This window comes from Dendrobates tinctorius, unplaced genomic scaffold, assembly GCF_039654945.1.
Source record: "Dendrobates tinctorius isolate UK_male_01 unplaced genomic scaffold, ASM3965494v1 ptg000075l, whole genome shotgun sequence".
NCBI lineage: Eukaryota > Metazoa > Chordata > Amphibia > Anura > Dendrobatidae > Dendrobates > Dendrobates tinctorius.
The window spans coordinates 27,814,904-27,836,134 of record NW_027361743.1 but is presented as its reverse complement, the minus strand read 5'-3'; the positions used below and the strand labels follow the sequence as shown (position 1 = coordinate 27,836,134).

General features: G+C 40.7%; 1 protein-coding gene across 1 annotated transcript in view; it reads left to right on the top strand.

Annotated features, from left to right (window-relative positions):
- Positions 1–21,231, top strand: part of ATP8A2 (ATPase phospholipid transporting 8A2) — a 1,255,085-nt gene that overhangs the window by 500,829 nt on the left and 733,025 nt on the right. Inside the window, exons 23-24 of the mRNA XM_073583121.1 lie at positions 360–498; positions 1,878–1,942. Of these exons, the coding sequence (XP_073439222.1) occupies positions 360–498; positions 1,878–1,942 (204 nt within the window). The remainder of the gene's footprint in view (positions 1–359; positions 499–1,877; positions 1,943–21,231) is intronic.

The following is a 21,231-nucleotide window of genomic DNA, read 5'->3' as shown; positions in this document are numbered from 1 at the left end:
GGTTACTCTTGTCTGATAACGTTATGCTATATCTCCCAGCCAGAGAATGAAGGGGCTTTAAATTGGTATTGAACTAGTAATCAGTTAAAGTGGTTGTCCACTATAAAGAAAATTACGTTCAAATGTGTTCCTGATATCAATATATAACTCGCCAATATACTTGTATTAGGATATCTCCACCCATGTGCTGGTTTCACGGTCTTCCCCGGCAGCTCCACTTCTGGTTTGTGCTTGCCACAGAGAAGCTCTCCTTGCATTGGCCATCACTTTAATAACAACATTGTAGTTTCTCAGCATTTCATCAGCATACTCAACAAACAGGATGTGGAAATTGTTTCTCTACCCTTTTATTTTAACAGAATTTGATGCTTCTTGGGGCCACAGCGATTGAGGATCAGCTGCAAGGTGGAGTCCCGGAAACGATATCCACATTGATGAAAGCAGAAATAAAAATCTGGGTTTTAACTGGAGACAAACAAGAAACTGCTATCAACATAGGTACTCAACAACTGATAACTAGAGACGAGCAGTCTGATTTGCGGTCTCTTTCTCTGGTGTCCAGTCCAGTCTTTCGTGGCAGGAGGTCTTTGGTTCTGTGACCAGCGTCTTGTCATGTTTTGCATTGCAATGTCAAGATTTCACTGGGCAACGTACTGTAAGCTTCCGAGGCACCCGGGATGCTAGACCAAAGATGCCGAATTGATGACTTCCTGCCACAGAGGACCAAACTGGACAATTAACCAGGGCAGAGCAAGTCGAATTGCACATCTATATTGCTAGCCTAAAATACCTGAAATAAAACAAGAACCTCAAAAATTGTTTTGGGTGAATCAGATTGTTTGGGCCTTTTGTTGGTAGCCACCCTCTATACTTCACATTTACTGACCTGATTGTCTATAGCCAGTATAGGCTATTTTGCAGCGTCTGAACACTCAATGAATGGTAAGAGGGTCCTATTGTTCTCTATCAGACTATTATATGTTGTCGCGCAACCTGATGAGTTATTCTATATGGAGGCCTCCTAGAAAAAAGTATACTAAACAGTAGTGATGAGTGAGCGTGCTGACCACTGCTTGATACTTGATCGAGCATCGGTGTGCTCGGGTATGCTCGCTACTTGATCGACTCAACACCATGCTTAAGTCCCCATCCTGCTGTGGTAAATCCATAATTAAAAAAACGCATGTGTTGTATGAGTGTTTACGCAGGTGTTTTGAGCCTTGTTTAACCTAACAAATAATTTAAAAAAAAAAAAGACGTGGGGTTCCCCCTATTTTTGATAACCAGCCAAGGTAAAGCAGAAAGCTGAGGGCTTATATTTTCAAGCTGGAAGGTCTCTGGCCATTGGGTCCCTCCCAGCCTAAAAATAGAAGCCCACTATTGGGCCAGAATTAGTGCATCACATTAGATGCACCAATTCTGGCGCTTTGCCTGGCTTTTCCCGATTGTCCTGGTGCGGTGGCAATCTGGGTAATGGTAGTTGGGGTTGATGACGGCTGTGATTTAACACCTCCATAGCTAAGCCAGTAATGAAAAATAAAAACAAAGACAGAAAAAAACACTGATTTACACTGATCCCAAGGACAGGAGGCCCAATGGAGCAGAAGTGAGCATGGCCAACCACCAGTCCTATAGACGGTGAATGGAGTGGTGGTCACACATGCACAACTATTCTCAAACTTTGGGTCAACATTCTTGTGATCTGTGGGGGTACCGGCAGTCAGATCAACAGCGATCATATATTTATTTCTGCAACAAATGTATTACTTGTGAACCTAGGGTAAAAAGAAAGACGACCTACCTTAGCTACAATGTATATGTAATTTCATTCAGTGTTGTTCTGCTTTGTCGCTGACCATTGACTTTGTATTTGGCAGGATACTCGTGCAGGCTAGTCTCGCAAACGATGTCACTCATATTGGTCAATGAAGACTCTTTGGACGTGAGTACTTGTCATTCTGTAAAAACAACATTTTAAAAATTTAAACTATTTAAAAAAGATATGCTAAGTTATTACAAGGGGTCTCATTGTTCCCCACCAATTTCACTGCTGGTCTACTCCATTTACATGTTCAGTCCAACACAGAAAGGGAGCTTCTCAAAACTCTGTGTTGGAACATGACTAGTAATGTATGTGAAGGGGGCTGGCTTTGTGACTCTAGAATAGCTCAGCTATTGGACTGTCTGATAACAAGTGAAATGAACATTGGCACTGGTAAGAATATAAAAGTTTAGTAGTAAATTTTATAAATTTTCATTTTAAATACGAATAAACAACTATAAATACAGACCATGATGTCTGGATTGGCGGCAGATTGCCCGAACGCTGCAGCCTGTTATATGCCTATAAGAGCACAGCTCCTCCACTGTGCCCGACTCTCCAGTGCTGCTCTCCTGTGCTCCAGCTTTTCAGTGTAACTCTCCTGTGCTTTGGCTCTCCAATGCCGCAATCCTGTGCTCTAGCTTTCCAGTGTAACTCTCCTGTGCTTTGACTTTTCAACTCTGCTTTCTTGTGTCCTGGCTCTCCACTTCTACTTTCATGTGCTCTAGTGCTTCAACAGCTGGAAGGCACAGTGCAAATTTAGAGTTCTTGGCATATTCACATGTGGCAAATACTGTATATTCTCAGGAGAACATACTGAGCCAGTCTGCAGCTGTGAAGTTCTCTGTGGGCGTTTGCCTTTTCTCCTCTGATATGGCCCCCTATTTTGATTGGCCAGAGTCATAGAGGAGAAAAAAACACCCTCAAAGAAGTTCTATTGGTTGAAGGAAAATTTAGTATATTGGGCATTCTTTATTACCAGGGAACATAACTTTGGACCTTAGGGACACAGAAAATAAAGTAAAACTGTTCCAGAATCAGTGGAGCAGAGCCAATTGCAGGAGATACTCAGAATTAAAAAGGTCCTTTCACTTGATTTTTTAATATTCAAGCTTGCAAGTTAATAATAAATTGTAAATTTACTAATATCAGCACTGCAGTGCACTGGCACCCCTTGACTACTAACAATTAAGTTATACTCCTGGGGATCTCATATTTATAACAATAGCATGTTATTTCATCGGCCAGTGATTAATGACACTTCTGCTTAAATTTACATTTTTGGACAGAAAATAATTGAAAGTGCTTTGCAGAACTCGGAGAGTTTTGTAAAAATATTTTTATATCCATAAAAGAATGTTCATTTGAAAGTTAATGAGATTTTGATCACATCTTGATTCAAACTTCAAATTATATTTTCTTAAAATCTCCATAAATCTTGTTAGAAGTAAATTGGGTCTTGCTCAACCAACTTTTTAGTAAGGAATCCCATGCCTGCCATATTCTGTGTTATTCCATTGATTGTGATACTCTAGATGAATAGTGCATTCACAGAATCAGCATAAGCAATGGGTTCGTCAGCTGCATGGAGGGATTTATTATATTGGCTGCTTATTTCTCTTAGGCCTCTTTCACACATCAGGTTTTCGCCGTCAGGCGCGATCCGGCGCTTTTGACAAAAACCGGATCCGGCGAAATGCAATGCCGGATCCGGTTTCCCCCCATTGACTTGCATTAGAGCCGGATCGAGCCGGATGGCCATGCGTTTCATCCGATTTTCGCCGGATCCGGCAATGTGACGCGATCTGGCGTCTGGAAAAAACGGCTACTGTAACGTTTTTTGTCTCCGGCGAAAAAGCCGGACACGCCGGATCCGGCGTGTCCGGCTTTTTCATACAATGAAAGCCTATGAGCGCCGCAATGCGCCTGATCCGGCGACAGCCGGATCCGGTGGCCGGATCCGTTTTTTTTGGTCTGAGCATGCTCAGTAGCTCTGCCCACAAGACATATATAAAAGCAAGACAGTGGGACCCTCAGCCACACCCAACATGCCACCCAAGCCAAGAACCAGGAGCAGGAGAAGGCAGCAGACATCTGCAGCAGCACCATCAGCACCACCCCAAATGGAGCAGCATGCTGAACAACGGGAGGGGAGTCCAGCAGCAGATGAGAGACGGTAATTATCAAATCCCCCATTCCTCCAAACTAGGGCTATGGAATATCAAGATATTCATTGGCCCTTTGTTTCTCTTTATTCAACAGCCGCCCAATAGATGCAGCAGCAGCAGCAGCAATGGCAGCAGCAGGAACACCACCCACAGCCATGGAGTCTGGCCAGCAGGAAGACAGCACATCTTCTTCTGGGAGCCCTCCCTCGCATCGTCAGCGTTTGACGGTAAGTTTTTATTTCCAAAATCCATCATCTCTGTAATATATGTCTATTCATTGCCTTTTATTTCAAAACAGGAATCACAAGATGAAGAGGAGCTCCCAGAAGAAGGAGGAAGGGGTGGACAGACACTTGGAGTGGTCTCACAATTGGTAAGTTTTTTGCATCAAACGCAGAAACACAACATCACACTACACACAACACATAGAAAACAATGTTCTGCAGACCACACACAGCAAACAAATGCCTACATCCAAAGACATAACATTTTTTGTTTTCTTCTCTAGTCTTCCCAATCTGGTGCTCGGCCAAGAGGTCCTCGCAGTGCCTCCCGGGGTCGTCGGCGACAGCAACGCGGCGGTCACCAGCGTGTAAGTATAAATATTTTTGCTTTGTTTTTTTTGCACGTTTTATTTCATTTCTTTTGTGGAGGCTAATTATGTTATTTTTGTCTTTTTCTTTAACAGCCTTCACAGCGTGCTCCCGACTCTGATGGTGAGGATGGAGGGATTGATGTGGACCGCCTCATCGATCTCGTCAGAGATAGGGAGCCGCTCTGGAATATGGCTGACCGCCGCCACGCTGACCTTATCGTTACCCGACGACTCTGGGAGGAAATCTGTTCGCTCCTTGTGGACCGCTGGGAGGACCTCGAAGCTCGGGCCCAGATTAAAGAGCGTAAGTATATACAGTACCGGTTGCTTGATTTAAACCAGTATTTCCCGAACTCCAGTCCTCGTGGTCCCCACGGATCATGTGTTCAGGATTTCTATTTACTTTGGAAATCCTGAAAACATGACCCCTGGGGACCATGAGGACTGGAGTTTGGGAAACACTGATGATGTATACTAACCACTTTGTCCTTTCTCGTTTCAGTGGAGAGAATTGTGAAGCGGTGGTGGTCTGTGAGGGATTGTTTCAAGAAGGAGTTCAATAAAGAGATGCGGGCCCCGAGTGGATCTGGAGGACGCAGGAGCAAGTACAAGTACGCACGAGCCCTGTCGTTCCTCCGGGAGACAATGCTCACCAGAAGGTAAATATTATACACCACATGTGACAAAAAAATGTTTAGATGTAACTTTTTATTTTCAGCCAGGGCCATACCATGTCACTATTTTAATTGTTTTTTTTTCTCTTTATTCCACAGCACGGTGAGCAGCACTCGGGAGCCTACACGATTGGACCCTTCTGAGGCGATCCCTGAGGAGACAAATCGCATAGGTGGACCAGATGTTTGCGGCAGCGGTCTAGGTGGTGGGAACTGGAAGGTGTTTCCATACAGTTTACGCCCCATGGCAGACAGTTTGAAAACTTGAGAGTCATTGGAGCGGCCATAGGCCCCAATATCAACAGCAATAAATTTGTATTCCGCGTCAGCGATGGCCATGAGGACAAAAATATTTCTTGTAATTGAAATATTCCGATCCCGATCCGGCTGGCTTTACAATGCGGATATGTTTCCCGTCCACAGCGCCCAAGCAGTTGGGAAACTGACATATCTGTTGAAACTTGTCAGCAATTTCAATCCACCTCTCTGTTGTGGGCTCTGGTAAAAACTCTTCAGCTAAGGAGTCCCACAGTGCACGGCATGTGTACTTCACTATTCCAGATATGGTGGAAATCCTGAGTCTGTACTGGAAATGCAGTGACGAAAGGGATTCTCCAGTTGCAAGAAATCTGTGGGGAATTAAAAAACAATCAATTAGTTTTAAATCACAGCATTACATACCAAAACTCAGCTATAACACTTGGAGATACAAACTACCACCAACAAGATTGCAGTGAAAGTGTGCTCTGATGCGATCACATCCAATAAATGTGGCTTACCTTAAAGTCACCATCAGACGCTCTGCGGGTGAAACAGAGAAGCAGCAATAGGTGTCCGCTTTTCTTATGAGGTGTGCAATGCGCTCCACCAAGTAATCAAAATTCTCCATTTTCATCCGAACATATCCAAAAAATTTATCCGGGTTTCGTCGAAGGTCCATGCAGAGTGTAGAATAGACCCCACGCGTCATTCTCTTGGCTGTGATGGGGTGGATCCACAAACGTCGTCTACGATGCCTGATGCGCTGCTGTCTCGCTCTCTCCTTCTCCAGAACAATCACCCTCAAACGATTCGCCTCCGCTATAAAATCCGCCAAATTCTTCAAAATATTTCCAATCACAACATCCATCTTCGCCAGTAACTTGCTCCTCTCTCCAACCTGCACTTTCTCCTCTACAACCTGTCAAAGAAGGGCTGTAGGAACACGCTTTATATAGTTTTCCAGTAGCCAATCCCGTTCGGAAGGCCACAAGGGTTAATTTTAAAAACCGGATCCGGCGTAATCCGTCGAAAAACGGATAGAAAAACGGATGAACCGGATGAGACGGATCCGGTTTTGTCTGTCAAGAACAAGATGGATCCGGCAGAAAAACGGATCCGGCACATCAGGTTTTACAAAACATTTGCCGGATCCGGCGTTCCGGCACGACGCCGGATCGCGCCTGACGCCGAAAACCTGATGTGTGAAAGTAGCCTTAGACAAATAAAAATTAACATTGAAGGGAAAAATAAAAAAAAGTAGAAATCATACCGACAGGTTCCTTTTAAAGGGGTATTCTGGTTTCAATAACCAAACAGTATCAATGATAAGTATGAAATGAGTTGGGGATTGCTGGGATATTTTGTAATGTAGTGATTTGTCTTCATATTACCCGGAACAACAAATAAGAAGTCCATGTGAATCACTCTGAGTGCATCGGCACTCACCCAATGCACTCCCAGGCTAATTTCCGAGTACGATCAAAGCTTGATTTCTCATCATTGGCACATTACGTTACTACAAAACATGTATAAATTGTATAGTTCTGCTTGGAATTATACAGTCACTCCAATAGTTTCAGACAGCCACCAGCAAAAGATGGAGTTAATCAGCAATAGATTAGAGTGCTCCCTTCAGGATTTAGCAGTCTCAGGATTTTATAGAAAATATTGCCGGCTGACAAATTGTGTGGACAACTATATTTCTTGTTCAATTTAAAGGGAACTTCTCAGGCGACACCATAGGCAGCATGAATCGCAGCCTGGCTGTGCTAGCACTCATGCTTTTCAGAAACAATATCATTTGAAGATCATAGGCAGAGATAAGACTAGCCTGCTGCGCTCTTGGCTGGCTTTTTCAAGTGCTGCTGTGGGTGATTGACAGGTCTCTACTAGTGATGAGAGAATGTGCTTGGATAAGGTGTTTTCCGAGCATGCTCCCGTGCTCACCGAGTGTCTTCAGCATGCTTGGATAATATATTAAAAACACATGAGCCATGCTCAAAAGTGAACAAGTCGGTAGGACAGTGTTCACACTACCCAAAGACTGAAACACAGAAAAATCACAGTATAACAATTGTGTAAAAATACTGTTGTAAAAAATATATGTAACAGTAAACAGCCAGTGCTAGTAAAAAGAGAACAAAAACAGGGTATTTAGTTGATATGTTTTTTGCTAAAAAGGTATACTAAGCCACTCCACCAACGTCAAGGTATACCCATCTTAGAGCAGTCCTAGCTAATGTATTTAAAACCTGATCATGTGAACAGTACCTATATGAGCAGGATTCAGAAAGGCAATGCCTGATGTGAATACGCTGTGCGAGACAGCTTTTTATGTGCATGGCTCACAAGAGGGGCAGGAATCTCCCAAAACTTGCAGAAACAAGAAAGTAATAGATTAAAAACACATGAGCCATGCACAAACGTGAACAAGTCAGTAGGACAGTGTTCACACCACCCAAAAACTGAAACACAGAAAAAACACAGTATAACAAACATGTAAAAATACTCTGTTGTAAAAAATATATGTAACGGTAAACAGCAAGTGCTAGTAAATAGATAACAAAACGGTATTTAGTTGATACGATTTTTGCAAAAAATGTATACTAAGCCACTCCACCAACGCCAAGGTATACCCATCTTAGATCAGTCCTATCCAATGTATTTAAAACCTGATCATGTTATCAGTACCTATATGAGCAGGATTCAGAAAGTCAATGCAATATGATTGCAAAAAACATATCAACTAAATACCCTGTTTTTGTTATCTTTTTACTAGCACTTGCTGTTTACTGTTACATATACATTTTTACACGTTTGTTATACTGTTTTTTCTGTGTTTCATGCTTGAATAATATGTTTGAGTGCCTGAGGATACATGTCTTGAGGCTGTTCGACAGCCGCAACACATGCAGGGATTGTCTAACAAACAGCCTCAAGACATTCAGCCACGAAGACGCTAACATCTTTTTCAAGCACGCCGAAGACCTTCGGTTCGCACCCGAGCATGCTCCGATAGCACCTTATCCGAGCACGTTCGCTCGTCACTAGTAATAAACTTTACCCATATTCTGAGAACAAGCACAATTTATACATGTCATATTACATGTGAATGGAGAAAACAAGGATATAAAACCCGTACAAAATTTTGACAAAATTTGATCTCACACGGCCCTCGATTTTGTTTCTAAATGGCTCCAATTTCTTGAAATGGCACATAGTTATTTTTTTTTCTGCTGCATTTCATACAAATAGAATAGAAGCAAATTTATGAAAAGCTTCATCACATCCTGTACAGATGTATCCCCCTATCTGAAAACATTCCTTTGCCATTTGCACAGGGACTTACTCATCTTTTCATGCTTTAGTCATGAAATGTGCAGAAGTGGAGTTTTATTTTTTAAAAGTTTTATCAATTGCTTAATAATCTAAAATTACATCTCTTCTGATACCTACCTAAAACCTGGAGAATTTGACATAATAGACTAAATATCTGGAGCATAACACAATTCCCATGATAACCTGCTGGGATGGATCAGGTTTATTCTGTCTGCTAAATTCTATTCTCCTCATCATTATTTTGATAGTAAGCACAAATAATGCGTCTACCCTCAGAATTTTAGTTTCGCCTTTGAAGCCTATGCTGATGTGTATTTCTGATGTGAGTAAATGCCGGTGGATTGAAGATATTTATATTTTCTCTAGTAATTGTTATGTTGGCTAAATGAAGCAAATCCAAACCAACAAAGGACTCCTTCCATTCCGCGTGTCGAAATTCCGAGATAATTGTGAAACATTCTGTTTTATGTTTGATGTTTTCCTTTTTCTCTGAGATTTTATTTATTTTCCTTTTTTTTGTCTTTTGTTTTTTTTTAATCTTATCTTTAAGCTTCGCAAAAATTGGGTGATCGAATAACTGTTTTGATCTCAATCTAACCACCTCAAAAACTTGTTATTGATGAGATGCAATCAATCACGTCTGTTCTTTCCATTGCAAAAGGCTTCTCCGCAGGGAGCCCTTCCCGCGGCTTTGTAGGAATAGAATGGAAAGGTATAGTATTTTATGAAGAGCTGTATGCCTTGTGGATTAGCTGCAGGAATGAATTCTTGTAGAGATGTTTTGCTTCAAATCATCTTATACCTTTATGATTTTGGAATAGTTTGTGTCTTTTTCCGACCCCGAATGAATCAAGTTAATCTCTGAGCCTGACAGTATTTTAAGTACTTTGACATTTGTGGGCTATGGGGATCACTTGAGGATTTGTATGTGTTGTGAAATGCGTAGGGATGTGTGCGATGACCTCTGCTGCACTTTTCCAGTTGTAGTTGATAACATATGCCATAAAATCTGTATTTATATTACATAAATGAAGTATAAAGTATTTAGAAAAGTATCAAGTGAAATTTTTTTTCCTCTAAAATAGTAGAATTTAAACTCTCATACAAAGTTATTAAAAGGGTTCCTCCCAGACGATCATTGAATCCAAATCCTGAGTAGACAAAACCTAAGGTAAAAACAAGTGCAAATACCCTGTAGTAAATAAATCGCAATGGTGTATGAAAATAATATAGGGTACTTGGTTAACATAATTTTGTTATAAAAACGTAAAATCCATCCCACCTTGTCATGGTGACCCTATTTGGGATGGTCCTAACCTCTAGTATTAAAACCTTAGCATATGTCTAATGACATAAATTGGGGCAGAGCAGGATCGAGGCGCCAACTAATTGACACCCAGCAATGGGGAGCTGTATAGATGCAACGTCCAAATACGGGGCCTCCCTTTTCTTTGAGCTGGACTTAAAACTAGAACAACATGGGAAGGGAAGCAAAAGACCAGAAAAAGCCATACACCTGACAAATGCTATTGAGAACTCTGCTATTAGAAGTGGAAAGGAAGAACAAAGACAAAAGAATCTAATAAAAATATTGGAGGAAGAGAAACCTATCACAAACTAAAATGTTTCTATACTAATGCACAAAGCATGGGCAACAAACAGGGAGAATTGGAACTACTAACACAGGAAAAGAAATATGATGTCATTGGAATCACTGAAACTTGGTGGGACAATACACATGATTGGAATACAAGACTAGAAGGATACAACTTATTTGCAAGAAACAGACTTGATAAACGAGGAGGAGGTGTCGCATTGTATGTTAGAAACGCGTATATCTGCACAGAGATTGAAGCTTCAGAGACTGGGAGTTCTGTGGAAACTGTTTGGGTAAGAATACAAGGACAGAACAATGGAAAGGACAGCACTGTAGGCATTTACTACAGGCCGCCTGTGCAAGCTGAAGATATGGATGAACTCTTTATGCATCAAATGGCCAAGTTCTTCAAAAAATATGACATAGTTGTCATGGGAGATTTCAACTATCCAGACATTTGTTGGGAATCTCTCTCAGGCAAAACTAATAGGTCAAGGAAATTCTTATCCTCTCTTGCTGACAACTTTATCTTCCAAAAGGTAGGGGAGAAAACAAGGGGAACTGCTACCTTGGATCTAATCCTTATAAACAGGGAGGAAATGATTGAGGAGGTAAAAGTGGCTGGGACCCTAGGAGGTAGCGACCATGCTATTTTAGAATTTTGGATAACTAGAGGAGGAAGACCTGTGAAGACTCAGACGTCAAGGTTAGATTTCAGAAAGGCAGATTTTAAGGGATTCAGAAAGAGAATTGGAGGGATCCAATGGCTGGATATCCTTAAAGACAAAAATGTCCAGGAAGGATGGGAAATCTTGAAAAATGAAATTCTCAAAGCACAATTGTTAACAATTCTGAAAAGAGGGAAGAATAGGAAGCATTTAAGGAAACCAGGATGGATGAACACAGAACTTAAGCACATGCTAAAAAGGAAGAAAAAAAATGTTTATAAAATGGAAAGAGGGAGGCATATCTAAAGAAGAATATAATGCTGTCTGCAGAACCTGCAGGGCACAAATCAGATTAGCTAAAGCTGAAAATGAATTGAGGCTTGCAAGAGATGTCAAAAGCAATAATAAAGGATTTTGGGGATATGTCAAAAGTAAAAGAAAAGAACAAAGATGCTATAGGATTTTTACAGGATGAAAATGATGAAATGGTAAGACAGGATGTTGAGAAGGCTGAACTTTTAAATTCCTATTTTGCATCTGTTTTCTCTCAGAAGGGAAATGTAACATCAACTGTTCTTCACTGTCCTATTAAGGGAATAGAAGAATCCAGAATATCTATAAACAGAAAGATAGTGAGGAAACAATTAGCTAACCTAAATTAATTCAAGTCTCCAGGTCCAGATGAATTACACCCCAGAGTACTGAAGGAGATAGCAGAAGAAATTTTTGAACCCCTCTCCATAATCTTTGAAAATTCTTGGAGAACAGGAGAAGTCCCAGAAGACTGGAGAAGAGCAAATGTTGTTCTTATCTTCAAAAAGGGGAAGAAGGTGGACCCAGGCAACTATAGGCCGGTGAGTCTGACTTCTATACCAGGAAAGATCTTTGAGCAAATTATTAAACAACATGTATGTCAGCACCTGGATAAGAATGAAGTGATTAAACAGAGTCAGCATGGGTTTGTAACTAATAAGTCATGTCAGACTAACTTAATTTCCTTCTATGACGGAATCACTGATTGGGTGGATCAAGGAAATGCTGTAGATATAGTATATCTTGACTTCAGCAAAGCATTTGACAAAGTCTCTCATACAATCCTTATTGAAAAAATGACTAAGTATGGAATGGACAAGGCAACTGTTAGGTGGATTCTTAACTGGCTTAGTGATCGGACCCAAAGAGTGGTCGTAAATGGCTGCACATCCAGTTGGAAGAATGTCTCAAGTGGGGTACCACAGGGCTCTGTCCTGGGCCCTGTATTGTTCAACATCTTTATCAACGATTTAGATGAAGGAATTGAGGGTAAACTGATTCAATTTGCTGATGACACAAAGCTAGGAGGGATAGCTAATACTAGAGAAGAGAGAGAGGATTCAAAAAGATATAAATAAACTGGAGAAGTGGGCAGCAACTAACAGAATGGTTTTTAGCAGGGAGAAATGCAAAGTACTACATCTGGGCAATAAAAATGAAAAAAGCATTTACAGAATGGGAGGAATAGGGCTAAGTGACAGCACATGTGAAAAAGACTTGGGTATACTAATAGATCACAGACTGAATATGAGTCAACAGTGTGATGCAGCAGCAAAAAAAGCAAATGCAATTCTAGGATGTATTAACAGAAGCATACAGTCTAGATCACGTGAAGTCATTATTTCCCTCTACTCCTCTTTGGTCAGACCTCATCTGGAATATTGTGTCCAGTTTTGGGCACCACATTTTAAAAAAGACATCAACAAACTGGAGCAAGTTCAGAAAAGAGCAACCAGAATGGTGACCGGTCTGCAAACTCTGTCTTATGAGGAAAGGTTGCAGGATTTGGGATTGTTTAGTTTGCAAAAGAGAAGACTGAGAGGAGACTTAATAGCTGTCTACAAATATCTAAAGGGCTGTCACATTGTAGAAGGATCAACTTTATTCTCATTTGCACAAGGAAAGACTAGAAGCAATGGGATGAAACTGAATGGGAGGAGACACAGATTAGATATTAGAAAAAACTTTTTGACAGTTAGAGTGATCAATGAGTGGAACAAGCTGCCACGAGAAGTGGTGAGTTCTACACGCCTGCGTCCCTGAGTTCTGAGTTGCCAACGAGGTCGCTCGTCGGCGTCAAACACAAAAATGCATGCTGGCCAGCGGGACACCAGCAATCAAAAGGGCCAGGACATTTGAGCATGATCAGAAAGATAGCAGCGGGGCCCCGGTCGCCGCTATGTGTCACATGTAGAGAGATCACTGGCGAGGTCGCTGTTGCGTCACAAAATCTGTGACGTTTCAGCGATCTCGCTAACGATTTCACTATGTGAGACGGGGCCTTTAGAAGCATGGTAAGGTTTTAATACTAGAGGTTAGGACCTTCCTGAATAGGGTCACCATGACGTGGTGGGATGACTTTTACATTTTTTTGATCAAAATTATGTTAACCAACTTCTCTACATTATTTTCATGCTATTTACTGCAGGTTATTTGCTCATATTGTTTTTATCTAAACAGACAAAACCTGTGTGAACATGTGCCTACACGCTGCATGCACACCAACTTAGATTCCAGTTCATTGCTTTTGTGTTTTTTTTTTTTTCAGTCCTAAGGAGAGATCAATGTTTGATCAGTTTAGCGCACATACCCTAAAAGCTTGTTCACGTGCAGTGTTTTTGCCACGGAAAATACATTTTGCTTTACAGTACCAGCTAAGTGAATAAGTTTACTGAAATCTCATGCACTTGCTGCTTATTTTTTCCTTGTGGATTTGAACCATGAAAACTTTTTTTTTTTTTTCAAATCTGCGGCATGTCAATCCTTTCAGAGTTTCTGCAGCATGTCTCAACTTTTCATATGAATGGGAAAAACGAACTTAAAAGCTTGTCAAATGCTTCAAAAAAGTGCTTATTTTACACAGCATTTTTCCTGCCATTACTTGAGTATTTAGCAGATTTTTCCATATCCAAAAATAAATGTGCACTTTCCCTAATGATGTGTGCACACCACGTCTTTTTCAGATGGGTCTGACCCAAAATCCGTCTTAAAAAGCACTCGGAAACTGCTCAAAAGCATGAACATACAGAACGTCTTTTTAAGGATTTAACCAGCATATTTTCTTTAAATTCTGATAGCGGTTTCCTAATTGTTGGATGGAAAAAAAATGACCAGAAAATGGCAGTAATATAAGCCGATTCAAACATTGAAGCAAGCATTCAGGAAACAACCAAAAAGATGCAAAAACTACGCTTTCAGGACAAAAAACGGTCATGTGTCCTGAAGCATTTTCTGCTTGAAAATTTCAGTGGCCTGCAGAATGAGACAAAGAATCCGTCAGTGAGCCCCTTCTGACGAGTATTTTTAAGGGTGCTTTCACACTGAGTTCTGGCACCCATTAGTTGGTCCCGTCTGAAATCTTTGCAAAGCGGGATTCGAGCATATGCGCTGATGGGCCGTAGACTATAATGGTAAACGTGTGCTCTGTCGTGCATAATTTTTAGGCATGTACACCTACTGGAGACGGACACCCAGACGCAGTCTACATTTTCATCTGCTACACTAAGTTTCCTTTCTGACCACTTTGTCTACAGACCTCATCATTGCTCATTTCTTGGTGGTTCTTCAAAAGACATTGAAGAGCACATCTTGATACCCCAGTCTGTTGTCACATCTTCTGGTAGTAGAGACCTTGCTGATGCAGTATAACTACCTTGTGTTTTCTTGCTGTGCTAAGTCATGTTATGTTGTATAAACATGAAACTGTCTTCCAGAACCTCACCTTTTGTACCAGAGTTTTATGCCTCCAGCATATCTGTTTCTGTTTCAGTTGATGACTATGTTTCAACCTGCATATGAAAAAGATGATCATTATCGCCAGTTTGGTATAATTGGTTACTCATACACCAGACTACAATCCTACAAAATCCCTGACTTTACAAGTATGCACGTACCTAGAAGAATTGATGTTATTTTGAAGGCAGAGGGTGGACACACCAAAGATTGATTTGATTTAGATTTCTCTTGTACTCATTCAGTTTGTATTTTGTTAATTGATAAAAAATAAACTATTAACACTTCAAATTTTTTTTAAACGTTCTTACTCCGCCGCATTTTTTTCACACGTGACTAAAACATTTGATCTAATGCATATTTAATTAAAAAAGAGCTATGCCTCAAAGTAAAGGTCTGGTAGGCATCTCCCTCTTGGGTGCCATAACACTTCTCAACGCCCGTGCCTAATATTTATGCGTGTAGGCAATAAAGGGAAGTGTAAGTCTACATTCACACATACTGTTTTTTTTTTTTTTTTTCTTGTGGTTTGCAATAATTTACCACAATGCCAGATGTTACATTATGGTTAAAAATGCAGCTACAACTTGAACTGTGCCCTTCCTGCCGTTTTCTCACACCTCTGACATTGACTTCAATGGTGAAAAACCGTGACATTACAACATCATGTTTTTGACAGAGTTCCACAGTGTCGTTCTGCAATCAGTACCTAAATCATCTTCTTTAAAGGGAACCTGTCTTATTGAAAATTGTATGTGATCTGCAGGCAGGAGGTTATAGAGAAGATTGATCTACAGGGTGGGCCATGTACAAGGATACACCTAAATAAAATGGGAATGGTTGGTGATATCAACTTCCTGTTTGTGGCACATTAGTATATGGGATGGGGGAAAACTTTTCAGGATGGGTGGTGATGATGGCGGCCATTATGAAGTCGGCCATTTTGGGTCCAACTTTATTTTTTCAATGGGAAGAGGGTCATGTGACACATCAAACTTATTGAGAAGTTCAAAAGAAAAACAATGGTGTGCTTGGTTTTAATGTGACTTGTATATCATTCTGCTCAGCCTCTCCCTTCTCTATACCATGCGGTCCACAGATCGGACTGTGTGTGCAACAGGTTCCCTTTCAGAAACATCTCAGGGTGCTTTTACGTTGTATGTTAAATACAAAGGGGAAAGACTTTCTGAAAAATAGGATGAGTACAAGATAAGTAACCTGATTATTTAACAAAGTAGCTCAAATTTTTATGAAGATTATGGCCCCAATTCATCAGTTTTCTCCAGAATTCTGGCATAAAACAGTTTGAAATGTCTCAAAAGTTTTGTGCAAGACGTAGTACATGTTGTAAGTATTCACATTTTTACCCCGGTCCACTTTTTGAAAAGTTGTATGAGTTTAGTCGTGAAGGGCATAGTCTACCATGACTGACATATGCATCATAATTTACACTGCAGAAGTAAACTGAATTATGACCGTAATGTACTCCAGTCCATGACTGGAAAATAATTCTTGCAGTGGCGCATAGCTCCTGATATGTGTGCCAAATACATTGAGATAATAGCCTGTTAATGAATAAGACCGGGATCACACTTGCGAGTGCAATGCGAGAAATTCGCGCAAGTCTCACTTCTCAATACCTGGCACTGCCGCCGGCACTCGGGACCGGAGTGTGGGGCAGTATGTATTTCTATGCAGCTGAACCCTACGGTTCGAGTGCCCGCGGCAGTGCCGGGTATTGAGGTGAGAGACTCGCGTGAGTTTCTCATAAGTGTGACCCCGGCCTGGATGAATCAGGGCCTATATGCATTTATGAACTCCTTGTAGGCCTCAGTTATCAAAACATGCCCTTGTTATTCATAGCAACCAATCAGAACTTATTTTTCTAGAGGAGAGTATGAAATGAAAACGCTGTGATGTAACGTGCTGTGGGCAAGGTACTCGTCTTTCACAACCCCACCACGCTATATGAAGTTGGGGCTCCTGGCTCTGTGTGTGGGCTGTCTGTGGGGGCGCTATGCTCTTGCAGGGCGCATGGTGCCAGTGTCTTTGGCTGGCCAAGACTAGGTGTTGAAAGGTTCAAAGAGGGAGATCACCAGTTTTTTACTGAACTTGGCAGGAACTATGTACAGTAGATAGCGGGTGCATAACTTGACAAATGTTTCTTTTAGAACATGGAACATCTTCACACACATTTTCTGCTTTCCTTCTCTAGGCTCATGTGCCTCTGCCTCATTTCACATCTTTACTTTCACCACCACTCAGCACAGTACTGTGGGAGTCTCTCCAGTACCCAATAACTGTACCACCATCTTGTAAGTGAGAGTCCTATACTTCATCCTGTGCCTCCACATCCTTCTTTTTCCTTAGTGGACCTAGATTGCCACTGTGGTCTTTTCCATAGCGTCTGCTTGTTGACACCTTGGAACTCCTGCCCGGGGCACACTTTTCGTCTCACGTTCTCAGTTCCGTCCTGGCCCGTTACCTATCTGAGTTGCTAACTCGTGGCTATACTGTTAGGCATCCTGTCCAAGGACCCCTGCCCTGTGCGTCACTCTGTCTTTCTGTCACTCTTTCTCGTGTCTTCTCCGGATCTCGCTATCTAATGCCTCAGTCTCCACACACATCAGGGAAACCCACGTCACGTGACTCTTCTGAATAGTCAGACCTTAGGTCTTTACAATGAAAGGAATAGTCGGCTGCACCAGACAACAGCTTAAAAAAAATGTTTGTATCACTCTATGATAGAACAACTTGCTATGCAAGGCTAACAAAATAATAGTTGATCCATTCCATAGAAAAAGGAAAAGCGACACGCACTCATCATTTCCAGGATTAAAAGTTTCTTATTGTGGCAATCAGATTCAGAACATGCACTCCCTGGATGCCGCAAGCATGTTCTGCCACAATAAAGGACTTTTAATCCCTAACGTTGGGCTCCAAACACAGCCAGCTTCAGAGCCGCACTTACAAGCTCTGTAGGAGAGAGCTTGTAAGCAGAGATGAGCGAACCCGAACTTAAAAGATCGGGATTCGTACCGGACAGTTAGTGTTCGATGCTAAACATAGACTCCTCGTGGAAGTCCATTGAAAAATTTGGAGTTCCGAGAGAGAGAGCGAGACCGTCAATTAGTATTTGAACGTGGATCTAGTCTGTGATTTGTAACACTTTTAATCTACCAATTACAAAAACATAAGGAAGTTTTAGCAAGGCAATACTTATAGAAACCATTGAACACCCATAGGTACTCTTTATATTTAGTGTCCGATAGGGTGATATAAGAAGAGAAAGCACTCGTGAGGGGTAGTGCAAATTCACTTTGAAAATGAGCCCCCCCACCCTTTAAAGAAAAAATTCATTAGCCGCATTCATCATTACCGAGCCTTGTTTCCTTTTACTTGTGGGATATTAGATGAGGGTAATTTGTAATACTTTCAGCTTTTAGAGTTCGCTAACTTCTTTTTTTTTTTGGGGGGGGGGATCAAAGCCCCGAATCTGAGCTGTCTACAGTCATCTGAAGAAACATGAGCAACCGAGATGAATGAGCAGGGAAGCCTTTTTGTTTTGTGTCCTCATTTTTTGGACGGGTTCAGGGACAGCTATCGCCCTTGTGTAGCGCTGATTAGAAGTCCAGTTAAAGAGCGTAATACAAATCTGCAATTAACTGTACTATTCTCCTTGTCGGCCGCTATTGTCTAAAATTACAGGCACAGGGATAATTACAGAATTCCTGATGCTAATTGGCTTTTTTAGGTTAAGTACATACAAGCTTGAGCAAATTCAAGTGTTATTAAATTACCTTCCATTTGGGAAATCACGTTAGTGCACAATAGAATTTGCGAGGGGTATTTAACCATGTTTGGGCTTTTTTGTTAACTCTATACTGCCCATGGGAAAGGCAGCAAATACAAAAATAAAGTTAGTCTATAATTGGGTCTGTTCACGTTTTCAGAGGATTAAGTCAAACCTATTGTTTCTGGCAAATTATTTTTTTCTAGCATGAATTTAGAAATGTGTGTAGTACAAAACTTTATTTTTTTATGTCAAAATATCATAGCTTAGATGTTAACCTCACAAGCCCCATTGAAGTCTGAAGCTATTTGCTATTTAATCTGAGTGCAGCATAACGTAGGGGCAGAGACCCTGATGCCAGTAGTGTATCATTTGCTCTGCAGCTTGCTTTAGTTTCAATACAATAAGTGGACTAGGTGTCATGCGCACCCTACTCCAGTTAATCTATGTAACCCCGCAGCCCTTTTTTGTTTGTTTTTCGCTCCCCATCTTTCCATGACCAAAACTTTTTTACGTTTCCGTCAATATGGCCATGTGAGGGCTTGTTTTTTGCGGGACGAGTTGTACTTTTGAACGACACCATTAGTTTTACCATGTCGTGTACTCAAAAGCGGGAAAAAAAATTCCCAGTGCGGTGAAATTGCAAATTAAAAGTGCAATCCCACAACTGTTTTTTGGATTTTGTTTTTACCGTATTCACCAAATGCTAAAGTTGACCTGCCATTGATTCTCCAAGTCATTGCGAGTTTGTAGATAGCAAACATGTATAGATTGTCTTTGATTTAAATGGTGAAAAAAAAATCCGAAGTTTGTTGAAAAAAAAAATTTCTGTAATTTTCCGAGACCTGTAGCGTCTCCATTTTTCGTGATCTCGGGTTGGGTGAGGGCTTATTTTTTGCGCACCGAGCTGATGTTTTTAATGATACCATTTTGGTGTAGATACAATCTTTTGCTTGCCCGTTAATACATTTTAACGCAATATTGTGGCGACTAAAAAAAAAAAATATTTCTGGCGTTTTGACTTTTTTTTCCGCTACGCCGTTTAGCGATTGGATTAATTTTTTTTATAGCCTGATAGATCAGGCTATTCTGAATGAGGCGATTCCAAATGTGGGTGTGTGTGTGTGTGTGTATATATATATATATATATATATATATATATATATAATTTTTTTATTTTGTTTTATTTTGAATGGGGCAAATGTGGGATGAACATATATGTGTGTGTGTGTATATATATATATATATATATATATATATATATATATATATAATTTTTTTTTTAATTATTTTTAAAAACTTTTTTTTAACTTTTCACTTGCATGGGAGACTAGAAGCTGCGATCATCCGTTTGCCTCTGCTACACACAGGCGATGATCAGATCATCACATAATAAAAAACAAATGCAACATGAAAACCTTGTTTAAACAATCGTTGCTTTTCTGATCACACATTCCCTTTAAAGCAGGTGTTAAAATGTGAATCTTTGATAAATATATTTCCATGTGTTTGCTAGAAAATCCACCGCAGAAATTCGAGGCAGACTCCAAATTGCTAGCGTGGATATGCATTTCAATGTGCCTGAAATCCATGTGTAGTGTGTGCCATCTTGTAGATTTTCTGTGCAGAATTTGTTTCAGTAGTCACTTTTTTCTGTGTCAATGAGACAGTTAAAATCTGCTATGTCTGAACAGCAACACAGAGGTCACGCTTATTTTGGTGTAGAATAAACACTAAAATCTGCCTAAGAAGTTACATGAACACCCCATGGTAGATCCAGTAAATCTTTGATATGGTGACATTGTCCACAAGTAGTTGTTTAAAAGTAGGGCCGTTCAGCATCAATTACAACACATATGAATTCTGTGTTTTGGTGTGGTTAATGTAATGTTGAAAGGTTTACGCTAATGTTTCCATTAGTAGCTTTTGATGTGCGTGAGATAAGGCTTAAAATCAAACAGATGGAAAGTGCTTAGTGCACAGTACTGTAAACTAGCGCAGACTGAGTCACAGCTTGGCCGGCCGGACAGTCCTTGTCTGTGAGGTTCTGCCACCCATTCAGATAAATCTTAGTGATACATGTTGTCAATTGAGCAGTAAATGTATGTATGGAGGTTTTATAGCACAATGATGGATTGTGTTAGTACAAGGCTTGATCTTTGTTTTCATTAAGTCTTCTAATATTGACCTCATGTAAATTCTGAGTTGTAGATGGCCGTGGCTTCAAATGTGTTATGTCAGCTTCACACAGCTTCCATTATTACTTTAAAAATCCAATGAAAAATGTAGTTTTTTTTTTTTTTTTATAAAGATGGAAACTCCTTTTGTTCTGTACCACCCTTTGTCTTGGTATTATGCTTTTACAGTAGTTGTCTCCTCAAGGTTATGCCCATTTGGCATAGACTGCATGTCTGTGCATCCATTGCCAACATCTGCCAACAGCTTTCAACACTGTCGACCACCATCTCCTACTCTCCATTCTCCAGTCAATAGGCATAAAGGACACTGCCCTCTCTTGGTTCTCTTCCTATCTATGACCTCTCCTTCAG